General features: G+C 40.2%; 1 protein-coding gene across 13 annotated transcripts in view; it reads left to right on the forward strand.

The window, feature by feature from the left end:
- The window catches only part of LOC138751556 (retinoic acid receptor beta), a 942,630-nt gene that overhangs the window by 883,625 nt on the left and 34,849 nt on the right, over positions 1 to 24,156 (forward strand). For all 13 annotated transcript variants that reach the window (XM_069913985.1, XM_069913986.1, XM_069913984.1 and 10 more), the window contains one exon: positions 8,042 to 8,218. In XM_069913985.1, the coding sequence (XP_069770086.1) occupies positions 8,042 to 8,218 (177 nt within the window). The remainder of the gene's footprint in view (positions 1 to 8,041; positions 8,219 to 24,156) is intronic.

A 24,156-nucleotide genomic window follows, 5' to 3' on the forward strand; every position in this document is an offset into this window, starting at 1 on the left:
CCCAGATGCCAGATTTCAACATGTACACATTGATCTGGTAGTTCCTGTCCCTCCATCAAGTAGGTATAGTTGTCTTCTCACCCGTATGGACTGTTTTAGCAGGTGGGCTGATGCTATACCTATTCATGATAAGACAGCTGAGACAGTAGCCAGAGTTTGGCTAATACGTTATGGCACACCATCTAGGATCATGACAGATGGGACGACAGTTTGAATCCCAACTCTTTCACGAACTGACCAATCTACCTGCACAGCAGCTAATGGTATCATCGAATGCTTTCATCGTCAATGTACAAGACAGGAGGGAGTCTGTTAGCATTGACAGTCTTAAAGTTGCTCACTTAGAGGATGAGTTTTTAGCTACATCAGTAATCAGGAATGAACCATTTGTGCCAGTAAGCAGAAACATGACGACTATTACTACTACCTCTAATGGGGATATCACATCTCCACCTGCAACACCTCCACCTGTAAAAACAACAAAATCTGGGGAAAAAATACACTGGCCAGTTCATTATGCACCGTATTTCAATACCTGAAGGAACTCTTGATATTATACATCTGTAATGTTACCTTTTACTTCACTATCAGTCACCTATGTCCACACTTAGTTCTTTTGCAATCTTGGAAGGGATATTGTAGCAGACTTCAACAGGGATTTTATCTGAAGGCTGCTCCTGGCAATTAGAGTCAGGTGTCTCAGACAGTTGGATTTGAAAAGCTCAGATCAGCAAGAAGCAATAGAGATTAAGTGATCTTGAGTGTTTTTTTTCATGAACTTGTGACACAAGATGGGTATTAATTTACTTCAACTCAGCAGCCTGGGGATAGAACTATCAACTAGAGTTCCACACTGTATATTTAGCAGTGAGTAGGAAATTCATATTTTTTTTCTACAAGTATTTACTAGCATTGACTTACATTACTGTTTATTATAATTGTGGTAACATTTGATGCTGAATGTCATGACCACATTTCATATAAGTTCATATGAAGTTCAAAATAAATTTGAACATGCACCAGGGGCAGCTCAATTAGTTACAGTGCTGTACACCAATATATATTCAGAAACCAAACCCAGTTCAATATGGGCCCAAAAAAGAAAAGCAACATTGGCAGAAGCTCTTCACAAGTCCTTAGAGGAGCTTGAAGAGGAGGAAACAAGAGGCAGCGGAGGAACATCAGTCTGGCCTCTCTGTTTATGCTTCCAGACATGCAAGGAGTAGGCAGCAGGAAACAGAACACAAGAAAATGCCCATCTCAGTGCTCAGGCCTCCTGACAGGCAAGGAGCAGGTAGTGGGAAACAGAACATTAACCCCAAGACTGCCTCAGTGCTCAGGCCTCTAGACAAACAAGGAGCAGGCAGCAGGAAACAGAAAAAATATAATGATGAATTACGATGAAGTTTTTTGGGTATTTTGTTTCAACCATGTAGTCTACCATTGAGTGTTTTATTTCCCAGGTAACGCCGGGTATCCTGCTAGTTAGTTATGTGCTCATATCAGTGATATTAGGTCACTTTTTAATTAGTTAATTTCTCCAAGTTAATTGAAGCATTTATACTCTGAGTCAAATAAAGATGATAATTAATTACATTTTAAATAAACACATTAACTTTTATTTTCATAGCTAAAAGACAATATAGAGAAACACATACAGTACAACTCCGATTATCCGAAATGGTCGGATCCAGGCCTACATCAGATAAATGTTTTTTTTTGCAGAGAACTGGTCATTTTTTTGAAAAACAGCCCAGTACCAACAGCGAATCACTTGTATCAATGTTTAAACAACCACAAACAACAAGGGAAGGCCTTTTAAGCATTAAAATAAAGTTTAATTCTCACCAAAAACATGCTGACTGTGGCCAATTCCCGACACGGACTGTAATGGATTTATGTTCATCTTTAATGTTAAACTATATTTCTTTTATAAAAATGTCTTAGTAAAGTAAATTATAGAGTTAAAATATTGTATCTATATTCTTAGTAAGTTAGCTGTCGGTTGGTACAGGGTCACAAACAGGTCACAGCACATTTATGGAGAACCATTGTTTTCAGAGAAGAGAGTTCATTCTCAGAGTCAACGTGTCTTGGACAGTCAGAGCTAATGGATTTCAAATGGGTCTTAATTATTCAAGAACTGCTGAGGAAGCCACCTGTTTTTAATAAAAACCACTTACGCCTCTTGAACAGAGATGAGGTCAGAGGTTGTTATGGACATGGAATGGCTTTGCAAAAGGAACAGAAATGTAGTAGAAATAAAACTGATGGTCATGTGGTTTCCAAGAATTGGAACTCATCCTGGTGGTGATGTGGTGGTCACATGATTTGGAGAAATATATTACCGAATTCAGACATTTTGAGTTCAAGTTTTGGAACAGTTCAGCTTGGAGTTCACAGAAACCTCTGTGACATACAGGGGTTAAAACCTTGTGAAAGACAGGGTTGAGTTACCATAACCAGAATTGGTGCTTTTTGTTGTGTGTTACTCCTGGAATGAAGACCACTTTGCTGACTCTTTGGAAAAGAGGGCAGAATTATACTGGGTCTATTTTGTGTTTGGTCACTTCGTTTAATCCTTGTCTGGTTTGTAACTTAATCGAGGAAGAAGATAACCATATTTGTTTAACCCTTATCTGGGTTTGTGAATTAATTGTGGAAGAAAATAGCCACATTCGCTGTCTTTGAGAAGAGGGCAGATTCTTCGTGTGAAAACATAATTGTGAGTAAAAAGCCCTGAAGATATATGTTTAAAAGTGCTTTATAATTATTTTTGAATGGAGATTTTAAGACATTCAAGCAAGACTAAAATGATGTTGAACTTTTAAAGATTGACTTTTCAGAGTGGACTTTGAATGATCTTACGCACATTTACATTTTACATTTGCGCATAGTGGGGCTAAGTTTAGAGTTAAGCAAATTTAGAGATAAATAAGAAATGTTATCTTATTAATAGTTTAATAAAAAACTATGATTTTGAATTTACCATTGTCTGATGAGTTTTCCATTGCTGTTCCTCTGTTATTGCTAACAAAAACCCTTTAGTCCCAAACATAATTAAAAGGGTTGTTAGTGTGTAACAGGACCAACCAACCCCGCCAATCACTGGGTAGGCTTTCTGGGCTAGTGTAACACTGGTGAGTTGGTGGGCTTCTATCTCCCCAAAGCTCCTGACCCCGATGCCCGAGTCCAAACTCCGGATCCTCCCCTAAGCCTACCGCACATGCACACTGGGGAGTCCATTGTGTGTGCACGGTAGTAGGCCGAGGGGAGGCTTCGGAGTCAGTGTCGGGAACTCTGCTATGTCGAGTAGGTAGGGAGGAAAGGGAAGGGAGGGAACACCACTGAGCCTTGAGGTCCCACTCCTGTCCAGGAGGCTGCTCTCCTTGACACTGGGACAAGGGATTCTTCCGACTGCTTGTGGCTGGGAGACTGTGGCACACAGTTTGAGGGGGAGAGTTGGAGAGAAAAGTCAATGGGGAAGGTAAAGAAGAAATGGAAAGAGAGACAGGAGGCAGTTAACAGAAACAAGGACAATCACTGTTCTAATTTCACGTTGAGTGTATTTTTTTCAACCTGTGAGGTCAGCCGGCTCCAAAAAAAATTCAGATAAATGAGGATTTCTGATTTATTTTAGATCCTCATTTATCTGAATTTTTTTTAAAAATTGGATAAATGAGTATTTCGGAGAATCCAATTTTGGATAATTGCTGTTGTACTGTATTATTATGCACTTTTGCCTGCTTAATCACTTTTGACATTATGTTGGGAACATGCACTTTGGGAAATACTTCTCCTTGATAATTCACTGCATGCTGAAATTCTGAGTTATTAATTTCATCCTCATTTGAAGCGTTTATAATTGTGACCATATTATGTCCAGGAAGATGAATAGAGTAAGATGACAATTGTTCAGAGAATATGCTTTACTATTTTAGTTTTTAATAATGTTGAGGAATAATGCAGGAAAATGTGCACTAGGGTGTATGATTTTTTTTATTGTAATAAAAATCTTGGGTTCTTTAAACATTTTTTTTAAAATGAGCTATAGAACTCATTCATGACCATGTGGAGGCATCCATTTTCAATCCAATTGAGCTGCCACAAACTAGTCTCTGACTCCCTCTAGTGGTCGGGAGGATAATTATGTCCCCTTTCCTTGAGATGTTTAATCTAACAACATGAAACACTAATACATTATTCATTTCAGATTAAAGTTTAACACAAACGTAAGCACATCAGCAGCACAAACCTTTTAAGTGTGCATTCTTTTACTTTTAGAAATTCAGTCTGTCAGGTGCCTTGATAATGCATGTGAACCTTCATAACACAGTTATTTGTGTCAGTTCTGCTGGCCCATTACTATCTAGCATTGATGGTGTTTCCTCTGCTGCTTTTCAGGCTGGATCTACAATGTTTGTCTGTTCCTGCAGTGTCTCTTGTGTTTTCAGCAGGCTCTTTTGATTCCTCCTCAGTATCTGACCATGCTCTGTTCTGTCTTGGATTTTCTTCCTCCAGAACAGTAGCCATTTTGTCCCAGGTGTTGGAATCTCTGAGTTTCACTGTGTCGTGTTGTGCCAGTGGCCCTAAGCTTCTTGCTGACTTGTCATAGTTTGCTTTTTGCCTCCAATCCAGACATGTTTGTTTTCATTCAATATCTTTTCTTGTTTGGGTCTGTGGAGTAGGGAAGTATGGTGCGTGGTCTATGCCCCATCAGGAACTCGGTGGGTGACATTCCATGTTCAAGTGGTGAAGTTCTGGAACTTAATAGAGCTAGATCAGTGGTTCTCAACCTTTTTCTTTCCATTCACATTCCACTTCAAGTATTCCCTATGCCATAGATGCTCTGTGATTAGTAAGGGATTGCTTAAGGTGATATGTGGGTGGAAAGAAAAGTTTTTGAAAATCACTGTTTTAATCATACTTAATTGACTTGTTACGTGCACGGTTTCATAACTCCAAAGGAAAATGGGCCAATGACAATTTTTCTCAAGCAAAATATTTCAGTAACAATTGGGTCTAGAGCAGTGGTTCTCAACCTTCCTTTCCCACTCACATGCCACCTTTAAGCAACCTTGTAGTGGCACTGGCAATGTGCCGTGATCGTGTGAACCGCCGGTCAAAATGGCAGACGCAGGTTTAGGGCAGAGCTGTGTTCAAGATGGTGCCGGGTCTCTTTCTTCAATGGCCAGAAAGACTACAAACAGGAAGCATACTAGGATGATGTAATTATATCACTTCCGGCTGAGAAGTTTGGGACAGGAAGTGGCTTAAAAGTGGTGCAATTTTTAAAATTAAATATTTTCTTGCTCCAGCCACAGTGGTGTCTGTGTGTTCTTCCATAAGCTCTGTGTATAGCACCTTGCTACAATCTCTTACTAATTACAGAGCTCTTATGGCATAGGAGTTACTTAAAGTGGTATGTGAGTGGAAAGAAAAAGGTTGAGAGCCACTGGGCTCAATACTGATCTGAGCCATTATCAAGTGATTTCTTGAGCAACTTTTTAACTATGTGAACTTCTTTCTCTGCTTTATCATTTAACTGTGGATGCAGAGGGCTTGAAGTCACATGGCAAAAATCATACTTTCTGCAAAGTTCTGGAACTCTTTATAGCTGTAGCATTGTCCATTGTCACTGTAGACAATTTGAGAAATTCCATGTCTTGCAAAGATCAATTTCATATATTTGATCACACAAGCCGCAGAATGTTAGGAAGCAGCACAATCTCCATGTAGTTCGATAGATAATAACTAACCAGCAAGTAATTCTTTCCATCCATGGGGAACAGATCAGTCCCAACTTTCTGCCATGGTTCTGCTGGTACGTCAGTTATTATCATGGGTTACTTTGCCTGCTTTGAGTGATGTTTCAAACATGTCTCACAGCTGTCAACAATCCTGTCAATATCAGCATTATCCCTGGCCAATAAACAGCAGTTCTGGCCCTCCTCTTGCATTTTTTTCCATTCCAAGATGCCCTTCATGCACACTTTTCAGCATCCCTTGTCGCAGTGATTGAGGAATGATTATTCTGCTCTTTCTGAGTAGAAGCCCATTGACAATATTTAGCTCAGCTCTGATGTTGTAGTATGGCTGACATTCACCTCTAGGCCATCCTTCATCCAGATTCTTGATGACCTTCTATGGAAGTGTGTCCTTTTCTGTTTCAACTGCAATCTGCTTGGATTTCATGTCAGATACGGGCAGAGAATCAATGATCAGGTTCATGTGGAGATTCACATCTGTCTCTGTGGAACTCTCGTTGTGTGCTTCATTCTGCGTCATTGCCCTGGATAACGCACCAGCTAACACAATGAGTTTCCCTGGTGTCTACACCAATTCAAAGTCATAACATTGTAGCTTTATCATCAGTCTTTGGATTCTCGGTGACATTTCACTGGAATTTTTCTTGATTATCGCTATTAATGGCTTGTGGTCTGTCTCTGCCATGAACGTTAGTAGACCATGCTCATAACTGTGCAATTTCTCAAGTCCATAGACCATAGACCACTCTCTCGGTCTGTGCATATCAACATTCAGATATTGTCATCGTCCTTGATGCATATGCTGCTGTTATCCAATTTTCTCCCACAGCCTGAAGTAGTCCGGCACCTATTCCGTCTTTTGAAGCATCTATAAATATTTTCATCCTTCTGAATGCACCAAAGAACGTCAAATGGACTGGTTCTGTAATTAGAACTTCAGTAGGTCTTCAGTCTTCCCCATTCTTCCTCATGGTTTTCTGTCCATTTGAATTCACATTTGTCCTGTATCAACTTCCTGAGGTACATTATTTTGGAAGATAGGTTTGGTATGAATTTACCAAGGAAATTGATCATTCCTAGCATTCTCAATATGCCTTGTTTGTCAATGGGTCTGGACATCATTTTGGTGCATATTGCCACATCGTTTGCATGTGAATGTCTCTCTATCCTTTTGTTGTTTCCTCTATCATGTTTTTTGTTTATGTGTGTGGACACACTCTGTGGCTATGGCAACACCTTCATTTTCACTGGCTTGTGCATTCTCACCGAACTTTTTCATGTGCTGCAGAGTTAATTCACTGGCGTGGCATATCTTCACAGCTCCAGGTAAGATAAGTTTGTCTCTCGCAGGATTTTTCTTTGGTGAACAGTGTTCATCAAACATCTTGCTAACCTTGTCGAACTTGCCCTAGTTGTCTACCTTGGCAAAAACAAATGTATTGAAAACCTCTAGTGCTAGAGGTCCAGCTGCAGCAAGTAGCAGTGCAATCTTCTGTGCATCAGGTTTGCTATCGAGTCCAATGGCTTGCAGATTCAGCATGAATCTTTGTTTAAACAACTTCCACATTCATGGTCGACATTTCCAGTCCAATTTACAGAATCAGGAGTTCTGTTGATATCCACAGATACATGCTCTGCACATTCCTGGTATTTCCCCTCTCCTTGACCCAAGTGATGTTTCTTTTATTGTAATAAAGAAATTTGGGTTCTTTTAAAACAACTATACTTCATTAGCTATTGAACTAGTTCATGACTGTGTGAGGCATCCATCTTGAATCCAACTGAGCTGCCACTCTCTGTGACCTGTGCGTGTTTCCTCTGGATGTTCTGGTTTCCTTCCACATTTCAAAACATATGAGGTTGTAGGTGAATTAAGGAATTTGGACGTCATGGGCCAAATGGGACTGTTACCATGCTTTATGTCTAAATTGGATTTCCTGCCATTGGTGTAGTCACGGCACGATCTTCAGGAAATTATACTTATTGAGAATTTTCCCATTTATTAATCAGTGGTATTTTCTTGAAATCTTTGCAGCTTTAGTCTGCTTGAAATATACTTCATTAGAGTTAATCGAATATTATCCACTAAAATTCATGCAAAATGAGTAAAGAAAATCTGATTCTTAGTTGGATTATATGATGCATGTTAGAAAGTTAATGACCATCAGTAACTTAAATTCTAGTCTTCATGTAGATTGGAGTGAGCTCCACTGTACTGTAGCTGTACTTTTCATTAACATTAATTATACGTTTAATGATTTTGTTGATTACAGAATTCCAGTGCTGACCACCGAGTACGGCTTGACCTGGGTTTGTGGGACAAATTCAGTGAACTTGCCACAAAATGCATTATCAAAATAGTGGAATTTGCTAAGAGGCTGCCTGGATTCACAAGCTTGACCATTGCAGATCAGATCACTCTTCTCAAAGCTGCTTGCTTGGACATCTTGGTAGGTGCACAATCATGAAAAAGATTTATCTTCTGTCATCATAATATTATCATAATATATGTTGTGCCTATCTTGTCAAAAGCAATTAAGAACACTGTGTGAAGTTATACATTGATGAATGGGATAAACTCAGTACCCCTATTGGGACAGTGAAGCTCACAAGTGTTTCCAAATTTCTCCCAAATAACCGTCCCGAATTAAAATATCCCTTGACTTTGGACATGTAACTTTATCATCAGGAGCTATATGCCACTCCCCTATGTTTTCCTGTGGTTAAAATTAGTACAATTAATATTCCAATATTACACTTCCCACTGGAAGCTGCTTTTAATGGATCCCGTGAAAATCGTGCATTTGGGACATCATGTTGCAGCTGTATGCACCCTTAGTTGCAGTACAGTGTACACTTCTGATCACTGCACTACAGGAAGGAGGGGCTAACAGCAGAGAGAATGCAGATCAGATACATACAAAATCAAAACAGAAATTTGCTATCTGGCCCATCAAGCTCCACCATCCAACAAGATCCTGGCTGATCTGGCCATGGACTCAACTCCACTTACATTCCTTTTCCCCATAATCTTTATTTCCCCACCATGCTAAAATCTATCTAATTGTGCATTAAATATATTTAATGAGGCAGTCTCTACTGCTTTGTTGGACAAAGAGTTCCACAAATTCACTACTCTCTTGGAAATGCACTTCCTCCTCATCTCTGTTCCAAATCTACACAAGGGCACAGGTTTAAGGTGAGAGGGAAGAAGAGATCTGAGGGGTAAGTCTTTCTACACAGAGGATGGTCATTTACTAGAATTAGCTGGCGAATGAGGCGGTGGAGGCAAAGACAATTTGAATGCTAAAAGGCATTTGGATAGGAATTGGATAAGAATGGTGTCAGGGGAATGAAGGTTTATTTCAGGCAAATGAGATTAGTATACACATGCATCATGGTAAAGATGAATAAGCTAGTTTGAGCAGGCCCATTTCTGTGATGTACAATGCTATGATTGTGTGGAAATTGACAGTTCTCAGCCTCTCCTCAAAGCTGCACTAAACACCTGCCAGCTCTCTCAAAATTACAAATATGTTCAGAACAGAAGATTAGTTATTTGCCGCTTATAGAAACTAACAGTGGTATCTTAGGACCAAGCACTAAGTTTCTACCTAGATCAAAAACTGATCAATGTTTGACTATAGAAACTAAACAGCTTATTTTATTACTTTTGACTTATCAGAATTAATTAGCTTGGCTTTCAAGCTCATTAGAATCTTGTAATTCTCTGGTTATAATTCATTAGTAACTCTATTCTGCCTGAGGCCTTCTTACCAGCTACCTTGGCCCACGCCAATTAAATCACGGGCCACCATTAGTTTTCATCAACTTGTTCATCTCAACTATTTTCTTGAAGATTTTGTGTTTCATGAACACTAAATTCTTGCACTACTTTTTTTATTGCTTTTTTAAAAATATAAAAATTATATTAAATCATGTGGTGTGCTGTGGTGCAGCAAACAAACACAAAACTCGAGAGGACTGTAATACAGGCTTTAATCAGCTTAAAGTTGAAGACCAAAGTGAACACCAGGTCTGTGTAGCTTCTGGTTTCATGTGCCTGGCTGATTTAAGAGGGGGCCAGCTTAAGACTTTATATGGGCTGATGATTGACAGCGGGCAGATGGGGCCAGCCTCCCAGGTTGCCTACCTGCAGGTACAGTGGTTTCCCCCTGCAGTAGGCTAGTAGGAGTGCAGCTATAGTAGCGGTTTTATCACCACATCACCTCCTTCTTAAAAAGAGTCCTGGCAGGGGGGTCTTCGAGGGTATTTACAATATTTACGTGGCCCTTTATCACTAGGACCGTTGCAGGGCAAGCTCCTGGTCAATGGTCAGTAGGAGTGGGCCTGCTTGAAGGTTGGATGGGTCTGGAGTGGTCAGGGCAGCCGGTGGTGCAAGTGGGGTGGTGCTTGGCAGAGTGGGGGCGTAGGTGCAGGGTAGGTCCGCGGGGGTTGGAGGCCAGCAGGTAGGCGTCGTCCCTGGTGGGGTATCTTGAATGGGCCAGGGGTGGCCGGGGTAGTGAGGCAGGGTCCCTGCTGATGCCAGATCCCTGATCGAAACGGTGTTCTCCCGTCCATTGGGGTACCTGATGTAGACGTAGTTTGGGTTTTTGTGGAGGAGGAGCACCTGCTCATTTAGGGGGTTGGATTTGTGGGTTCTCCCGTGCTTATGGAGGAGTACCGGTCCCGGAAACATCAGCCATGCTGGCAGGCAGACATTAGTCACCGATTTCCTAGGAAAGGAGAATAAGAGTGACTGTACTGCGTGGAGTGCCTCAGGGAGAGTCTCTTGCTAATAGTTGGTGGACCATCCTTTTGAACTCAGGGCCAGGTGGACTGCCTTCCAGATTACCCTGTTTTCACGTTCAACCTGCCCGTTGGCCTTGGGGTTGTAGCTAGTCATGCGACTAGCCACGATGCCTCACATTATCAGGTACTGGTGCAGCTCCTCACTCATGAAACTGGACCCCCAGTCGCTGTGGATGAATACCTGGTATCCATACATGATGAAGATCTGCGTCAGTGCCTTGATAGCGAAGGCAGTGGAGGTGTCAAGGCAAGGGATGGCAAAGGGAAAATGGGAGTATTTGTCTATAAATGAGAGGAAATAGAAGTTCTTATTCATGGAAGGCTGTGGTTCCTTGAAGTCGATACTGAGTTGCTTGAAGGGCCAAATGCCTTCACCACGTGGGCCTTTGGTGGGCAGAAGATGCGCGATTTGCACTCTGCACAGACCCTGCAGGAATCAGTCATAGTCTGGACTTTTTGGACAGTGAAGGGGAGGTTCCGGGACTTAATGAAGTGGTACAGGCGTGTAACACCCAGGTGGCAAAAGGTGTCGTTCAGCGCCTTTACTTGCTCAGACTGCGCACTGGCGGAGGTCCGGGACAGGGTATCGGGGGAGTCATTGAACTTCCCAGGCCTGTACTGGATATCATAGCTGAAAGTGACCAGCTCGACTCTCCAGCGCAAGATCTTGTTGTTCTTGATCTTGCTTCTGTGGGTGGTGCTGAACATGAATGCCACTGCGCGCTGGTCAGTGAGAAGGGTGAACCTCCTGCCTGCCAGGAGGTGGCACTAGTGGCGAACCACTTCTATGATCAACTGGACCTCCTTTTCAATGGCAGAGTGCCTGAGCTCTGAACTGTGAAACGTTCTGGATAAAAAAAGCTATGGGTCTGCCCCCTTAATTGAGGGTGGCAGCGAGGGAAACATCAGAGGCATCGCACTTCACCTGGAATGGGGCGTTCTCATCCATGACATGCATCGTGGGCGAAGGCCACTTGCGCCTCGGCAGGGAGGGGAAAAGTGGTGGCTTGGGCCAGTGGGCAGACCTTGTCAGAGAAGCAGGGGACCCACTGGGAGTAATACAATAAAAGCCTTAGGCACCTGTGGAGGGCCTTAAGAGTGTGCAGCAAACAAACATAAAACTCGAGAAGTCTGTACTACAGGCTTTAATCATCTTAAAGTTGAACACCAAAGTGAACAACTGGTCTGTTTAGCCTCTGATTCCATGTGCCTGACTGATTTATATGGACCGGTGATTGACAGCGGGCAGGTGGGGCCAGCCTCCCAGGTTGTCTACCTGCAGGTACAGAGGTTGTTCCCTACTGTAGGCTGATGGGAATGTGGCCAGTGTATTGGTTGTATCACCACAAATCATATATGTGCCCAAGAAGAGTGTGGTAACCTGCCTAAATGACTACTGATCAGTGGCACTCATCCATGGTGATGAAGGCTTTTGAGAGGCTGGTGTTGAAGCATATCAGCTCCTGTCTGAGCAGCGACATGGATCCATTCCAATTCACCTAAAAACTGATCAGCAAACTCTAAGACCTGTGCCTCATTACCCTACTGTAATTGGATTCTGGATATCCTCACCATAAGACCACAATCAGTGAGGATTGGTAAGAACATATCCACAATTTCCATGAGTACCAGAGCAACACAGGGCTGCATTCTCAGCCCCCTGTTCTACTCATTTTACACCCATGACTCTGTGGCTTGGTTAGACAATAACACCATCCACAAATATGCTAACAATGGGTGTGTAAAAAGGGGCAATGAATCAGCATACAGGATGGAGATTGAAAACTTGGATGAATGGTGCACCAACAACCACCATGCACTCAATGTCATCAAAACCAAGAAGCTGATTGTGGACTTCAGGAGGGAAAAACTAGAGGTATAAGATCCAGTATCATCGGGGGATCAGAGGTGGAGAGGGTGAGCACATTTAAATTCTTGGGTGTTACTATTTTGGAGGACTTTTCCTGGACCCAACACACAAATGCCATCGTGAAGAAAGCATGTCAGCACCTCTACTTCCTCAGGTGTTTGTGGATATTCAGTATGATATCAAAATCTTTGGCAAATTTCTGCAGATGTGTCATGGAAAGTGTGTTGAACAGCTGCATCACAGCCTGGTATGGGGGCACCAATACCTCAGAGCAAAAAGCCCTGGAAAAAGTAATGGACACAGCCTAGTACGTCACAGGCAAAACTCTCCCCACTATCAAGAAAATCTACATGGAACACTACCATCAGAGAGCAGCAGCAATCATCAAGGATCCACATCACTCAGGACCTACTCTTTTCTCGCTGCTGCCATCAGAAAAGCGGTCTAGGTCCCAAAAGACTCACACCACCAATTTCAGGAACAGCTGCTACCCTCCACCATCAGACCCCAAACAACAAACTGAAACAGACACTCATTTGAGGACCTCTTACTTTGCACATTATTTATTATTGAATAATTATTTTGTATAGTTTATATTTTTTCTTGTTTACATTTCTCTTTTTTGTCTGCTTATCGTTTCTCGAGTACTTTTTTTCGATTGCCAAAAGTAGAAGTTTTGCTTGGCCCACAGGAAAAATAATCTCAGGGTTGTATATGATGTTATTTATGTACTCTGAAAGTAAATCTGAACTTTTGAACTTTAAAATTTTATGTATTAAGTGGTGAGTCCAGTAAATGGGGATACAATTCCAATCAGATTATTTTAAAATGTCCACAGATTTCTGCATTACTTCATATTGTCAAAAGTGTTTCCTTCCTAAGATGCATTTGCTTTAACATTTCAACACTAACTCAAATATTGAGTCTTGGTAGATTCCCTGGATGATTTCCCATTTGTTACTACGTGAATTTTGTTGGACAGTTCTACAAAACCCTTTTAAGTGAAATTGATGTTATTGTGGCAGATGCAAATTATGGACATATGCCATCATGTTGAAATAGGATGAATAATAAGACCACACCTCAGGTTTCAGCCAGAGAAGAGCAAAAGCATTTATTGAGGTACTGTCAGGCTTGATATAGACAAACAACAGGTGACCTGGTGCCATGACATCTGGAGTAAGTACTACCTCATGACATTCACATTGAGTAGGCCAGGGCTTCTCTGTAGACCTACAGATGCTGCTGAGTCACTATGCCTAGTTACCAGTGTCTTGCTCTCATGAGCTTGGAGCCATTAGTGTTGGTTCTGCCCACTCCCCTCCAGCGTACCGCTAAATTATTTTCATTTTCCACTTGCCGTACACTTCAATTACAAGGGGTTATCTTCCTAAAAGCCACATACTCCTGTTCAAAATTCCAACTTGTTTTTCTGGCTGTACAGAAGTCTAAAGGAACCACTGGAGATCACTGAAAACAGCAAGTAACAGACTGAAATTTTTTTTTAATGTATGAATATCTCTTCTTTCTTTTTAAAATATTTTTTATTGAGTTTAACATATAAGTATATATAATCAATGATGATTACATAATGAATCAATTGTGTACAGGTAAATGCATATAGAAGGGATAAAAAATAATGGGTAAATAAGAAAATATGCATAACATTAATAATTACTTATAATAACTCAATCTAATAATAAACATAATGTATGCAACCATGTCAAACCCATTTATTAGATAGTTATATTAAAATAATAAAGAAAAAAAACCTAAAATCTAATGGACTAAACTAATCTAATCTGTCCCCTCCTTCTAATCAATAATGATGTGGAATCACTGGTGACCCTTGGAGAACAGACAAAGAATTACCGGAACATATAATAATTATTGATTCTTCCAATTATTAAAAAATTCCAAGAATGGGGCCCATAATTTCATAAATTGAAATGTTATATCTTTAATATTATATCTGATTTTCTCTAAATTTAAATAGGACATTACATCATGTAGCTACAGCATATGAGCAGGGATAAATCTCCTTTCCATTTCAATAAAATAGCTCATCTGGCTATCAATGTAGTAAAAGCTAAGACTTTTTCCTGAGATACCAATAATGATCATCCAAGTCACGAGAAAAACCAAACAGAGCATTTAATGGACAAGGTTCCAAGTTAATCTGGAAATTTGTTAATAGAGTTTGAAAAATTTCTTTCCAAAATCTCTCTAAATTTGGGCATTCCCAAAACATATGAATTAGAGAGGCTTCTAAAATGTTACATTTCTCACAAAAAGGATCAATATCTGCAGAGAAATGAAATAATTTAAGTTTAGAGATAGGAGTTCTGTGCACCACCTTAAAAATTGTAATAAGAAATGTCTTGCACTAAACGAGGAATCATTAGATGCTGAAAAATCGTTTGATCGAGTTGAATGGGAGTATTTATTTGGTGCATTGCGTACATTCAATTTTGGTCCAGATGTTATTAAGTGGATTAAATTATTATATTCAAGCCCTGAAATGTCAGTCCATTCTAATTTACAGCAATCATCCATGTTTATATGCCAAGAGGGGAACACAGCAGGGTTGTTCTTTAAGTCCTTTGCTTTTATAATATTGGTACCATTTGCTGGGCTCTTTGACAGTGTAGAGGATTTAGTGGTATAATTAGAGGAAGAATTGAACACAAAGTATCACTTTATGCAGATGATTTATTGCTTTTTATTTCAAAGCCTGAAATTTCTATACCAAGCATATAAATAATTTTTGATAAATTCAGGTTATAAGTTAAATTTACATAAGAGTGAACTTTTATCCCTAAAAAGTACTTTTGAAGGCTATTCCAGTTTTATGTTTAAAATGGTGAAAGAACAGTTTCAATAGTTAGGAATTACAAATATGAAAAATTATAAAAACTCACTGAAAGATAATTTCTGGGTATTGTGTCATAGGATTAAACAATCATTACCAGGTTGGTCTCCCTTATCTATTACAGTGATGTGTATATTAGTTTGATTTAAATTAATATTTTACCTAATTTTTAAAAATATTTTTTCAAACACAACCAATTTTTAATCCCCAAATCTTTTTTTCAGCTTGTTACATTCAGTTATTTCTACGTATATTTGGCAAGGGGGAAAAAAATCCACGTATAAACAAAGCCTATCTTCAAAAGACAACATTAAATGGAGGATTATCATTTCCAGATTTGAGATTATACTATTGGGTGATTCATATTTGTTATTTACTTTTATTATTATATTTGTATAAATCAGTGAATCGTCCTGGGTAAAAATGGAATTGTAGTTTAATAAAAACAATCACTTTGATGGCAATTTTAGGTTTTTTTACCATTTTCTTTTCCCAAATTTACAAATAATCCATTGACAAGAAATAGATTGAGAATTTGGGCTCAGTTTAGGAAATTCTTTGGAATTGATGTTTTTTCACTGGCGAGTCAAATTATAGATGACCATCTTTTTCAATTGTTTTTGTTGGATTCAGGTTTCAAGGAATAGCTTAGAAAAGGTATTCAAAGTTTCAAGGATCTTTTTCTTTAAAATAATTTTGCCTCTTTCATACAATAATCAGTCAAATTTAATCATTCCAAGAGGCCTTTTTTTTTAAAGATAGTTACAACTTGGGCATTTTGTTCAGTCCAAGCTTTTGGATTTTCCACATATTTCGGTTTTTTAATATTACAATTTTATTTTCATGGTGGTTTAATAGCATGTATTTATAATAATTTACTGGACTTAAATTCAGTCCCAATGGCTGAGATCAAAAGAGATTGGTAAAGAGACTTGAATATAACATTTTCAGATGAATATTGGTACTCTTCTCTCAGCTTGACTAATGATTCCTTATCTTGTGCAAGACATATATACATATTTCAATGGGTGCAGAAGGATTTTGAATGCTTCATCTGAGTCTGCAATAATAATGCACCATTGTGGTTTTTTTCTGAAATGGACAGGATGGAGAGGAAGATGAAAAGCTTCCCAGCTCAATTACTGACCCATTTGTTCTTTCATTTGATAATGTATAGGTGTGACAGGAGAGTGAATTTTACTTTTTTTAGTTCAAATAGAAAAGCCATTCGATGTCAACAGAAAAAAAAAACTTGATAAAATTTTTACACCATGTTCCACTGCCCAATGCACCACCAAAGACTAAAGGAAAGGATTGCACAGTGTATTTTAAATATACATGTATGGTTAATTTTTTTCTATTTGTAGTATTGATTTATAGCATCTTCTTTCCAATCAAAGCTGTGGCCGAGTGAATTGCTATCAGGTGACCTCAGTCAATCTGGCAGAACTTTTGCACTTAAGCAATGATCTTTCCAGCCACTTGACTAAAAAACAAATTGGGCCAAGAACTTTCAAAGCACTCTCTGCAGGTTAGTAGCAGTGACTTCATTGAACAAACTCTGCAGACGTTGCCACACAAATGAAAAACAGTAATGCAAAATGGCAGGAAATAGTGGAAAGCAACTAACAGTGCAGCAGCTAGCTGCAGATCACCGTACACACTAGGCGGACATTATATAGGGACCACCCAATATTGACCAGACAATTTGGGCAATCAAATGGATAATTTAATAAATTAGTGTCATGGATGTCTTGTCCTGATTCTAGAGATTATGTACTTGGGCATTGATTGAACCAGATGATCTGACATAGTCTTGAACTAATGTTGTAATCTAGCATATTTCACAGCACAACAGCATCAATGTGCAATGCAGCTACATGTTTCTCAAAAACATATTTTCATTTGGCAGTGAGACTGTTTTGAATAGTTTGGTTTATACTATAGGTTCTTGAATGAGTGGCAACAGAATATAATTATACAGGTTATGTGCTGCAAAGAAATGGGTTTAGATGCTTCACAAGAGCATCAGCAAACAAAACGACACAGGAACACATATAGAATTATTAATGCAAATGATCCAAAGTGTGGCCAAAGAATTAGATTTTAAAGAGTGGCTTACAGGAGGCATAAGGTAAAATATACCATTTTTTTAATATAAAATGGGAATTTTGTAACCAAATTTGAGACTTCAGCAGACCAGATCTCAGACTCAGAAATAGGAGCACGAGTAGGCCATCTGCCCCATTGAGATCATGGCTGATCTACCTTCCTGCCTTTTCCTCATATCACTTAATTCCTTAAATATATTTAATGAAATATCCTCAACTGCTTCCCTGGGCAAAGAATTCCAAAGATTCACTACTCTCTGGGAAAAACAGTTTTTCCTCATCTCCATCTTAAATCTACTCCCCTGAATCTTGAGGCTGTGTCCCCTAGTTCTGGTCTCACCTACCATTGAAAACAATTTTCCTGCCTCTATTTTATCTATCTCTTTCATAATTTTATGTTTCTATAAGATCTCCTCTCGTTTTTCTGAATTTTAATGAGTATAATCCCAGACGATTTAGTCTTTCCTTGTAGGTCAATCCCCTCATCTCCAGGATCAACCTGGTGAACCTCCTCTGGACTGCCTCCAAGGCCAGTATGTCATTCCTCAAGTATGGAATCCAGAACTGCACACAGTACTCCAGGTGCGGCTTTATCTGTACCTTGTACAGTTGCAGCATGACCTCACTGCTTTTGAATTCAATTCCTCTAGTGATGAAGGCCAACATTCCATTTGCCGTCTTAATAACTTGTTATACCTGCAACCCAACCTTTTGTGATTCATGCACAAGCTCTCCCAAGTGCAGCTTTTCACCATTTAAATAATACTCTGGTCTTCTATTTTTCCTACTAAATTGGATGACCTAGCATTTACTAACCTTGTACTCCATCTGCCAGACCTTTTCCCACTCACCTAACTTAACTATATCCTTCTGCAGCCTCTCCACATCCTCTGTACAATTTTCCACTATACGCTGTCCTCTCTTCCAAATCATCAGTGTAAATGGTGAACAGCTGTGGGCCCAGCACCGACTCCTACGGCTTCCCAAACCACTGTCTGCCAATCAGAAAAACACCCATTTATCCCAATTCTCTGCCTTCTGTCACTTAACCAATCCTCAATCCATGCCAATATACTCCCTCGACTCCATTCATCTGTATCTTATTGATAAGTCTCTTGTGTGGCACTTTATCAAATGCCTTCTGGAAATCCAAATATACAACATCAATCTGTTCCCCTCTATCTACTGCACCCATTATATCCTCAAAGAACTCCAGCAAGTTTGTCAAACAAGACCTGCCCTTTCTGAATCCATGCTGCATCTTCCTGATGGAATCCCTTCATTCTAAATGTCTCACTATTTCATCCTTAAGGACAGCTTCAACCATTTTCCCGACTACAGACTAAGCTAACTGGCTGATAGTTACCCATCTTCTGCCTACATCCCTTTTTAAAAAGTGACATGACATTTTCTGTCTTCCAGTCTGCTGGGACCTGCCCAGAATCTGGAGCATTTTGGTAAATGACTACCAACACATTGACTATAACTCCCGCCATTTCCTTCAGTACCCTGGGATGCATCCCATCAGCACCAGGGGTTTGTCCGCTTTCAATCACATTAGTTTGCTCAATCACTATCTCTTTTGTAACAATTATTTTATCGAGGCCCTCACCTCCCTTTGCATCCCTATCCCCACATGCTGGACTTGTCTCCCACCGTGAAGAATAACACAAAATATTTGTTAAACACCTTGGCCATTTCCTCATTATGCAATATTACTCCCTTTCTCATCTTCCAAGGGACCTATGTTGACTCTAGTCACCCTCTTCTGTTTTATATATTTATAAAACTTTTTGCTATGTTTTTATATTTTGTGCTAATTTATCTTCATAATCCTTCCCTTTCCTGATTCCCCGTTTAGTTGTCCTTTGTTGCCTTTTAAAGTTTTCCCAGGCCTTCAGTTTCCCACTACTCTTGGAGACTGAACACATGAGCTTTGAATTTTATACTTTATTTCCTTAGTTAACCAAGGCTGACTCTTTCCTCTTTTACTGCACTTATTTTTAATAGGAATATATTTTTGTTGAGCACTGTGAAAAATCTCTTTGAAAGTCTTCCACTGTTCCCGAACTGTTCTGTCAACTAGCCTGTGCTCCCAGTCCATGCTGACCAATTCCTCCCTCATCCCTGCTGTAGTCTCCCTGTTCAAGCATTATACACTAGTTTTAGATCTAACTATTGCACCCATCTGTATGAGAAATTCAATTATACTATGATCGCATTTTCCAAGAGCGTCCTTAACTATTAGATCGTTAATTTTACCTATCACATTGCGCAATATTAGATCTACTTGCTCCAGTCTGTTCCCCTTACTATAGTATCCAATTTATCTATTGCTCTACGACTCTTTTTCCCTCCCTCTTACACAGCAGGACCACTCACAGTGCCATGATCCTGGCTACTGCTGCCTTCTGATGGGCCATTTCCCCCAACAATATCCATATAACCATATAACAATTTACAGTATGGAAATAGGCCATATTGGCCCTTCTAGTCCGAATTGATTTACGTGAAACTCCACTAGTTCCACCTGCTCACTCCCTTGCCCATAACCCTCCAACCCCCTCACATCCATGTACTCATCTAACCTCCTCTTGACCCTGCCGCAACTACCTCTTCAAGAAGATCATTCCACTACTCTCTGAGTGAAGAAGCATACTCTTATATTACTCCTAAAGTTTTGCCCCCTAACCCTTAACTTATGACTCCTGTTCCAATCTCCCCAACCTTCAGGGGAAAGAGCCTATTTACATCTACTCTATCTATTTCCTTCATAATTTTAAATACCTCTATCAAATCCCCTCTCAACCTTCTACTCTCCAATGAATAAAGTCCCAGTCTACTTAGTCTTTCTCCGTATCCAAGATATTTCAATCCAGGCAACATTTTTGTAAACCTTCTTTGTGCCCTCTCTACCTTATTTATATCCTTCCTATAATTTGGAGACCAGAACAGCACTGGAGTATTGTGTGCCGTTCTGGTCTCCAAATTATAGGAAGGATATAAATAAGGTAGAGAGGGCGCAAAGAAGGTTTACAAAAATGTTGCCTGGATTGAAGTATCTTGAATACAGCCTCACCAATGCCTTAAACAGCCTCAACATCACCTCTCAGCTTCTATATTCTATGCTATGATTTATAAAGGCCAGCATACCAAAAGCCTTCTTCACCATCCTATCTACATGGGAATCCACCTTCAAGGAATGCTGAACCCTTATTCCAAGATCCCTCTGTTCCTCTGCATTCCTCATTGCCCACCCCTTCACTGCATAAACTCTATTTTAGTTATTCTTTCTAAAATTATGCACCTCACTTATCTACATTAAAATCCATCTACCACCTTTCAGCCCACCTTTCCAAACAGTCCAAATCCTTCTGTAGTCCATGAAAACCCTCTTCACTATCCACAACTCCACCTATTTTTGCATCGTCTACACATTTACTCACCCAATAAAATCATTAATATAAATGACGAACAACAAAGGATCTAGCACCGATCCTTGAGGCACAACGCTCGTCACCAGCCTCCATCTTGACAGACAGTTGTCCACCATGACTCTCTGGTGCCTATCTTCCAGCCACCGATGAACCCATCTGACTATCTCAATAATAATCTCTAGAGACTGAACCTTCCTCACTAACCTTTCATGCGTAAACTTATCGAAAGCCTGACTAAAATCCAAATAGACCTCATCAACTGCTCTACCTTCATCAACCTTTCTGGTCACCTCTTCAAAAAATTCAACAAAATTCATCAAACACGACTTACCCCTCACAAACCCATGTTGGGTGTCCCTGATCAATCCCTGCCTTTCCAGAAATTTATATATATTATCCCTAAGAATTCCTTCCATTAGTTTCTCCACCACCGATGTCAAACTTACTGGCTGATAATTGCTTGGCCTACACCTTGCGCCCTTTTTAAACAACGGAACCATGTTTGTGGCACCACACCCTCCTCCAGCGACTGTTGAAAGATCACTTTCAGAGCTTCCACTATATCCTCCCTGACCTCCCTTAAGGTCCTGGGAAAAATCCGGACCAGGAGACTTATCTACCTTTAACTACCCCAAAAGTTATAAAATCCCTTCTTTACTAATCCCTATCTTTTCCATAACTAACCCTCTTGCCTCACTTATCCTACACAATTCAATATCTCTCCCTCATGAACACCGATGAAAAGGATTTATTTAATTTCTTGCCCATCTCATATGGTTCGTCACACATTCCTCCACTCTGATTTTTTCAGTGGACCTATTCTATCCTTTTGCTGTTCACATATTTGTAAAAACTCCGGATTTGCTTTCACCTTATTTGTTATAGCCCCTAGTTCCTTCTTTTTGCCTTTCTAATTTCCCTCTTAAGGTTCTTTATACAATCTATGTATCGTTCAAACATCACATCAATCCTTTGCTTCTTGTATTTAATGTAGGCCTCCCTCTTATCCCAAACCATCTTCCTAATCTCTCTAGAAAACCATGGCTCCCTTGAACATTTGGCCTTGCCTTTTGTCCTGACAGGAACATAAAGATTCTGCACTCTCAAAATCTCACCTTTAAATGCTCTCCAGTTCTCCTCTACATCCTTTCCAGAAAAAAGATCAGCCCAAACTACTCCCTGCAAATCCCTTTTCATTTCTTCAAATCTGGCTTTCCCCCACTCAAAGACCTTCATCTTCGGACCAGACCTATCCTTTTCCATAATTAAGCAGTATATCTATTTTGGAGGGTGATGACCGCAGGAGACTCCTGCACTACCTTCCTGTTACTGCTCTTGCTGTTGGTCACCCAGTCCCGACCTTTCTCTACTCTCTTAAGCTGTGATGTGATCAACTCACTAAATGTGCTATCCACCACCTTCTCCGGATCCTGGTTGCTCCAAAGTGAGTTCATGCTCAGCTCCAGTGTCATCATGAGGTCTATCAAGAGCTGTAGCTGGACACATTTCCTACACACGTAGTCCTCAGGGACACTGTCAGTCTCCTTGACTTTCCACCCAGCACAAAACAAACACAGTGATTATATTAAATGATTTTTTAAAAAACTTACCCCTTTTACCTGTGCCTCAGCCTCTCTGCGCTGAAGCCTCAGTGCTCTGCTCCTTCTCTGAGCCATTCACTCGCTGGGCTGGTCCTTGCTAACCGCTCTTTGACCTACCCTTCCTTTTATTGGTCCCTACCAATTAATCCTCGCTGCTCCTTCACCTCTCACCCAAACTAGGCCCGAGACTGGTAAGCATGCCCTTTTTACCTACCTGTTCTGTAGCTCTCTCCTTGCTCCTCCTCCTCATTGCTCCTTCACCTCTCACCTCTCGCAGAGCAGAATTTGACAGAAATCAGAAGGGGCTGGCCATGGAGGATTTGAACACAAGGATGGGACTTCTGAAATTGACGTTATTTAACCAGGAGCCAATCAAAACACAGAGATGATGAGGTAGAGAAACTGTGACTTAGAACGTGAGAACTGGAGATCTTAGATGGCTTCAAGCTTTCATAGCAGAGAAGAATGGTGGAATAGTTAAATGAGGAGTTATCAGAAACTCCATTTCTGTAATGTGTGAAACTGACATCTTAACCTTGGAGATTTAAAATAAAATGAGTCATCTGAAAATAGGGACATAAAAATGGGAGGAGGCCAATCAATCTCTCAATCCTGTTCCAACATTTTAAGGCACACCCAAAATTTCTACTGATTTACTCAGAATTGCCAGAAGTCCATGGCCTTTGGGTTGAACTAGTCCCTTTTCTTCTGTGACCAATGGTTCTCCAACAAGGTTCCATGGAGAATTTCCAGTTATTGTAAAAAAATAAGGTTACATTAGCAGGACAGATCTGCTTTTGAACACAGAACAGTACCACACAAGACAAGCCCTTCGGCCCACAGGTCTATGCCGAATACAATCAAACTAAATCTCTGCTGCTTGCATATGATAGATATCCTTCCATTTCCTTCATATTCATGTACTGTAAAATGCCCTTTATCCAGAATTCAAGCAACTGGGAGACTCCAGCAGCTGGGAAAAACAATTACGGAAAATAAATAGATAAAAAATAGAGGTTTGAAAATAGCATCCCTTCACGGTCAGTTTTCCAATCATGCAACATACAATCTCAAGCAACCAGCAAATACACTTATCTGGCATCTACCAATCTCCATAGTTGTTAGACACTGGGGGTTTTACTGTATCTATCTAGAAGCTCCCTACATTTAACATTTGTACCTGCTTCCTCCATGACAACTCCGAGCCTGTCCCTATACTTTTTTCCCCTCACCTAAATGAATGACCTCTAGAGTTTGACACTCTTACCACAAGGAAACTATTTTATCTCTCCATGGCTCTATCAATGCTCTCATGACCTTCGACACCTTTATCAGGTCACCTCTCAGATTCTTTCACTCCAGAATCAAAATCTTTGACCTGCTCAGTTTCTCCAGCATTGTTTTTTTTTATAACTTCAACTGTAAATTGGACAAGCAACATTTAATTTTCCATTTGGCATTAACATCTCCGGATTCTGCTAGCCTACTCTGCATTTTTCCCTCTCTTCCCTTTCCCTTTGTCTTCTTTCCTCCAGCTCTCTATACTATTCCCTCTCCATTCACAGAGCCATCCCTCCTCCCCTTGCTTGCTAGTGTGCTCTCCCTCCCTTATTTACCTATTATCTCCTACCTTCCCTCCTTCCCTTAACCCTTCTCCCTCCCTACCATTTTATCTGGGCATCTGT

This window comes from Narcine bancroftii, chromosome 1, assembly GCF_036971445.1.
Source record: "Narcine bancroftii isolate sNarBan1 chromosome 1, sNarBan1.hap1, whole genome shotgun sequence".
In the NCBI taxonomy this organism is placed as follows: Eukaryota; Metazoa; Chordata; class Chondrichthyes; order Torpediniformes; family Narcinidae; genus Narcine; species Narcine bancroftii.